Below are 6,327 nucleotides of genomic sequence, written 5' to 3'. Positions count from 1 at the left end.
TCCCAAAAACTCCTTTTTTGTGTATATTCGCAACCAATTTACCCAAGCCCTACGCATATTTTGAAAGTTGATGAACGCACTATTTATAGCAGGAATTAAAATTGGGGTGAAATGATAGAGGGTCGAAATAGCAGGGGTTAAATGATAGAAAATGGGACTGATAGGGGTGAAAAACGGGACTCCGCGAAAGCTTCCTCCAGTTAGCACAAATGCGTGATGTGACTTTTACTTGAAAAGATAAGAACTAATTGTTTATATATCTTTAACCAAAAAGTTTGTTTTATGAACAATTTTATCGTTGCTGCAATTTTATCGTTGATTTTTAGATCATGTCTTTTCTATTTTGATTTATTCAGAAATATTGATTCCTGTTGAACTATTGTGAACTCAAACATCTGATAGTTTTTTGCCATTTACATTATTCTGCGATATCAGTGTTTGATAAACTCTTATGAACATTTGGCATTTTGCGTTCGCAAAATAAACTCAAGAATTGGCATTAAATGAAACAAGTGTCAGCTTAACCTGATGGAAAAGTTATTACCAATTATTATATTATCTACAATATCAAGTAAGTTTTATGCAATTTCTTTTCGACAATTTTAAAATTTTTCGGGAAATTTTAGGCTAAACAGTTACAACAAACAACTGAGTGAGCTTTACTAAATTTTTACCAAAATTCGTTAGAAGCATATCTTTCAAAACGCATTGGCATTAATATGAAACGTTTGAATTTTACAATTTTACCAAATGTACACATTTTACCAATTATTCAAATATTCATGTTGTCAATTTATCTTGCAAAATCTTAAAAATTGCTCTGATAGTTTGCATAATGGCAATTTTTATTTATATTGCAAGATTTTGTGAGATAATCGTTTGATTTCGACTGAGGTAGCTATTACAAACATTGCATCTTTCCCATTCCAGCTTAGTGGTCAGATAACCTGTAGCCCCCCCCCCCCCCCACCACCACCACTACCACCACCAATCACTGTAAATATACCATAATGGGGCTATAATTTCATGGAGAGCGGCTATAATGGAAAAAACCCAAACATTATATAGCACTTAATGTCTTTTTTTAAGTTTGAAATTATCGTAGTTCGGTTCAAACACAGCTGAATAAAAAATATTAAACAGTAAAACTTTCATCAGCTGCCCAGATTAACAGCGCTTTCGAAGACATTTCTTCTTCCTGGTACTAATTTACTGGGAATCTAATTTACTGGGAATTAACTAAAAATCGATGATCTCTCCCGAACTTAATGCCAAGCCAACTTCGGGACCGGGCTAGTCTTAATTCAACTGTCATTTCATTACTGACTCAGAGCTACGATCAAGTCAATTTTTAAACTTGGCACTCTAAATCCAAGTCCGGGCCAAGAGTTTGCAAGTCTAATTCATTGTGTGTGATTAAAAGAAGAATCATTCAAAAAGTTGATAGAGTGTTGATATTTAGAGTGTTGATATTTGAAAAATTTGTCCATTTGTGAACAGGTACATCTCTGATAAATGGTGGCGGTGGTGGTGGAAGTTGGACCCCCGCGGCATTCAAAGCAACTCAAGGCTGGCATTCCCAAGTGTTCACTATTCCCGGAAGACTCACAAACAATGGGAAATTGTGTGCCAAAAGAAGGTCTGTCGAATTATTTTATTGTCAGCCATAAATTCAACCTACAGGCCCAGATCGAGGTGGCCAGACCAAAATGACCCCTGATCAGACGATCTTCGAGCCCACACATGTTCCCGGTACGCTCGAATCACATGGTCTGGAAAGGCTTCGAGCGCACTTTAGTCTGGACAATGGTCTAGAACTTGTCTGGTCAGAACTTCGGTCTGGGACGGTCTGATCAGAGGCAGTTTCGAGCGCACAATAGTCTGATCAGAGACAATTTCGAACGCACACTAGTCTGATCAGGGAGGTTTTCGAGCGCACACTAGTCTGATCAGAGGACGCTTCGATCACACTTTTGTCTGATCAGAGGACGTTTCGAACGCACTTTAGTCTGATCAGAGGACGTTTCGAACACTTTTTTCTGATCTGAGCGACGTTTTGGCCGCACTTTTGTCTGATCAGAGGACGCTTCGAACGCTCGATAGTCGGATCAGAGGACGTTTAGCCAGCTAAAATAGGTTAAATACTGTCGGATAAAATCAAGAGTTTAAATAACGAACAACTTTTTGAGATTTTTCAGTATGTTTTGGGTGTGTTCCCCTCCTTCTTCTCTCAACCGGGCTGGGAACCGGCTACGGCAGAGTTACAAACAAACAACTATAGGAGATTTTGAGAAGAACACTAGGTTAAAAAACCTGGCTCAACCTCTATCTCCAAAGTGATGGGAGTTGGAACGTTTCAGCAAGCCGTAAATTATGAAAAAATAGGTGGCAAAATTTTTGCTAAGAATGTTTAAATTTTTAATTTATTGATATATCTTATTATATGTATTTATTGTCATGTATGTTCGTGAAATACTTTCGTAATTGAAGATCTGCAGAGATCATCCATGTATATGGTCGGGGACAACAATTCGAGCGCACTTTAGCCTGGACATTGGTCTGGAACTTGTCTGGACTATGGTCTAGGACTCGTCATTTTGGTCTGGAACCCGTTTGCTAAGAGGCCGCTTCGAGCGCACTCCGAGCGGACAATGTTCTTCGAGTGCACAATCGTCTGGCCAGAGGTCCCACTTGTCTAGGACGGTCTGATCAGAGGCAATTTCAAGCGCGATCTCAACCTGGGGTAGCTGGCTTCACGTTGTAGAGTACGGTTCAATATTAGCAACTCAATCTCAAAGCGAACCATGGTTGTTCAAAAAATCAGTTACAAAAACGTCACTCGTATTGACTTGTAGGGACGCATTATTGAAAAAAAAATTCAACGCGAGGTAGTGGGAGGATATACTGTTTTTGTCGAAAATTAAAAAAAAAATGACTTAATTGTGTTGGTTTATGAACTTTTACCAGCGGAACAAAATTTTTTTAAACTAAGTTAGAAAACAAACGCCTGCCAAAGTTCAGATCCAACCGGTTTGGGCTCAGCATTTTTCAAGGTCAAAAAAGTATTTTCATGAACAAAACCAGTTTGTTGTTGACGGGCATAATTTTTTGATTAGTTTATTTTTCCACACTCGTTTTGCTCGATCAAATCTTAATAGGCTAAAAGACAGTGACGGTTTGGGCATTTACATGAAAAAACAAGAAGCTCTACAGGAAGCCCTAACAGTAGACAGAAGAGCAACACAAAGAGCCCGGGCTCTAGGCAAATAAAGCAAACGAAAGGAAGAAAACCCACGAAAAAGCAATTGCTGAAATCAAGGACAAGAAGAACAATGACAGTAGTGATCTTCGTGACACAGCTGGCTGGAACATAACTTGAGGAAAATTGGACAACTTCTACATTAGAGGACAGGACTACAATCAGCAGGGAAAGCAAACTCAACAAAGCAAAGACCTTCTTTGATGTTTTGGTCCTCAAAAGTCCGCCAATGTGTCAACAAAACTTCCCCAAACAGAAGAGCCTCAACCCAGCGACAAACAATGCAAAATTTACAAAATCTTTGCAGAACTTTTGTGATTGCACAGCGCTACGGCTCAAGGGGCATAGTGGTTGAGTGTAATTGAAGTAAATCTTTAATTCGAGAATGAACACACGAAACTTAACTGCTAACTGTGTCTGATCACTGATCTTTTTGCTAAATACTTCTGGAGAAAAAGGCATCGCAGTGCAACAGATATGGTGCAAAAGGACAGCTAAGTAAAGCAATGGCTCCATTAACAACCACACGATCACAGACGACAAGTACAGGCAGCGCAGCTCCTGTAAATGGGAGAGAGTAGACATGCATACATACTAGAGACGACATACTACAGAGGCCAAAGAATGGGTTGACTGAGGGGTTCAACAAGAAATTGCCGGAAATGAAAAGATATCTTTTCATTTACACAGGGCTTCCAAAGACAATACGGGGAGCAAACATTCCCTTCAAAGTCGTGATCAGAGGTTCAAAAATAAAATTTTCTATGAAAGGAGGAGTCAATTTTGATTGCACAGTCTTCAAGAGGATTAGAGGCAGGGATAGCAGTAAACTTGTTTCCAAGTAGCACAAATCAATTATCGTGGGTTTTTCTAGCAGGAACATCAGAAACCTGTTGTGCGCACCCAACTCAATCGAGGTGACCGCAGATCTAAACGTGAACCTCTATCCCTGGCAGCGCAGAGACACCTGTCTTACAAGAAAAAGTGCAGTTCATCAAAAAAAAAACTGGCGGTCAGAAGCTGATTGTCAAAAAGACGACTTGAAAATGAGTTAAGGTTGATTTTCATGCAATTGGGTTGTCATGACGCAGGGTTCACTAAGACACGATATATGGCGAGGGGTTATGAAACGGTGGGACTGGAGTACTTCGAGACGTTTGCTTGAACCTGCCTTCCCGAAATATTCAGGATTTTATTTCAGTTGTCAATGAAAAAAACCGTGTAATGAACCAGTTTGATTCCACGTGAGCCCTCCTGCAATCAACTGTTGGGAGAGAAGTTTACTTGAACAAACTGCAGAGCTTGTGAGACGAGGAAAAGATCGATAAAATTGTAAAATAGTTAAAATGTTCCAATGAGGGTTTGAAAAAGACAACTAATATCTGGAAAAAGTTTACTTGCGGAATTTTTGATGCGACAGGGATGCACCAGAAGATGGCAGAATCACTGTCTGTTTGGATGAGTAAAAAGACAGTTTCACACCTCTATCTTGGTCCGAGCTGACGACATTATTGTGGTATCGAGAAGAAGGACAGTGATATCCTACATCAAAAAGACACTGTTTTAAAGGAACATTGGGTCACATGGCCTTTCCTATGCACTGGTGGGACTTAAGATAAGCGTATCATAGCCAAACAAAACATAACGACCGGACTTTTTTTCGCTGTACAACAATTGAGCACTTAAATCTAGATGGCTAGTACGCCATTCCAATAGCTTAGATTTTGATCCATTGTTTCAATGTTGTTTTCAATTTGTTGTTTTTTCTATCTATTGTCCTAGCAAATAAGAATGTGAACAACAGATCAAATTTGTAGAATTTTGAAAACGATAAACTTCTGCATGTGAACATATTGTATCAATCAATGAAACTCCTTTAGTGAATCATCCTTTAGTGAGTTTAAAAAATTAGGAAGGAAAAATTTTGCACTCTGATTTATCTAAATCAGAGCCTGAAGGAATAGAATTAATGAACTGAGTCAGTTACAAATAGAAACGGCCTAAGTTGATTTAGTCCAACTTACTCGGTAACTTAAACTGAAATTGAAAGTTGTTAGACAGCGAGGTTGGACTTGCATTCAATACAATAAGTGCGTTAAGTTCTAAATAACCTATTGCTTAGAAAGTTCTTAATCTAAAAAAATGGTCATTATTTTTTACTCAAATTGTTAGTGGCCGAAATTGTTGTTAATTGAACTCTTAAGTTGCGTCTTGTCTTGTGTACACCTCTGATGGTATCAATTACGCTATTGGACAGGGGTAATCTTGTCCACAATGGTGTCAAGGTCAATTGATATTTACTTTCTCAAAACATGTTCACGTTCAGCTGCACGAACTCTTATTACAATCCAAGAATTGAATTATTTTGATGCTCTGTCTTTTTTTAAGATGTTAACATACATTCTTCATGGCTTTGATTTTTCGAAACAGGAAAAACAGGTAAGGTCAGTATGATTCATTAGAAATACGACGCCGGCTTTTTTAGTCCTCCAAGTGTTTAGAGGCTTAGAGTGGTGCAGCTGCTGGGGAATGCCTTAGTTGAAAGTTAAAAGGTTATTTTTAGAATTTCGAGACCGAAATGGCGCAGTTATTTAAGTTTTTTTTGTCAAGTTTTGAGTTTTTCATTTGGTTACTCTTGAATTGAGGTTTGTAAAAGTTTCTAAAGATTTATTGCATGATATAATTATTTTTTTGGCCATTTCATCTGCTATATGTTTTTGTAATGGAAACGAAATATGTAATCACGAAAATTATACTAGTTTTTTCAATTTTTATCAATTTTAAAAATTTTTTATCATATTTTTAGTTTTTAAAGCCTCAAGGCCCATTAAATTTTTAAAACGTTTTGATAATAATTGACAGCATAGTTTTTAAGGTCAGTGGAAAGGTTTTGAACATTTATTTGTCACGAATTCCAGCAATAATTGAAAAAGTTTTTTCAAATTTTTAAAAACTGTCGTCATTTTTTTGAGTTTTCCAGCCTCGGGCGACAAAAAACCTCAACTAGTTTCTGTGAATTTTGGCATAGCTGTTAATTGCCTTAAATACTTTAATATCACGTATTTTAG

At 37.7% G+C, this 6,327-nt stretch overlaps 1 protein-coding gene across 1 annotated transcript in view; it reads left to right on the top strand.

The window, feature by feature from the left end:
• Positions 1 to 509: 509 nt before the first annotated feature.
• LOC142345282 (uncharacterized) overlaps positions 510 to 6,327 on the top strand; it is a 20,826-nt gene continuing 15,008 nt past the window's right edge. The window contains exons 1-2 of the mRNA XM_075397268.1: positions 510 to 571; positions 1,501 to 1,639. Coding sequence (XP_075253383.1) covers positions 529 to 571; positions 1,501 to 1,639 — 182 coding nt within the window. The 5' untranslated portion in view covers positions 510 to 528. The remainder of the gene's footprint in view (positions 572 to 1,500; positions 1,640 to 6,327) is intronic.

The sequence above is a fragment of the Convolutriloba macropyga genome, chromosome 1, assembly GCF_964194025.1.
Source record: "Convolutriloba macropyga chromosome 1, txConMacr16.3, whole genome shotgun sequence".
In the NCBI taxonomy this organism is placed as follows: Eukaryota; Metazoa; Xenacoelomorpha; order Acoela; family Convolutidae; genus Convolutriloba; species Convolutriloba macropyga.
The sequence above is the reverse complement of the archived record's forward strand: the minus strand, read 5'-3'. Positions and strand labels throughout refer to the sequence as shown.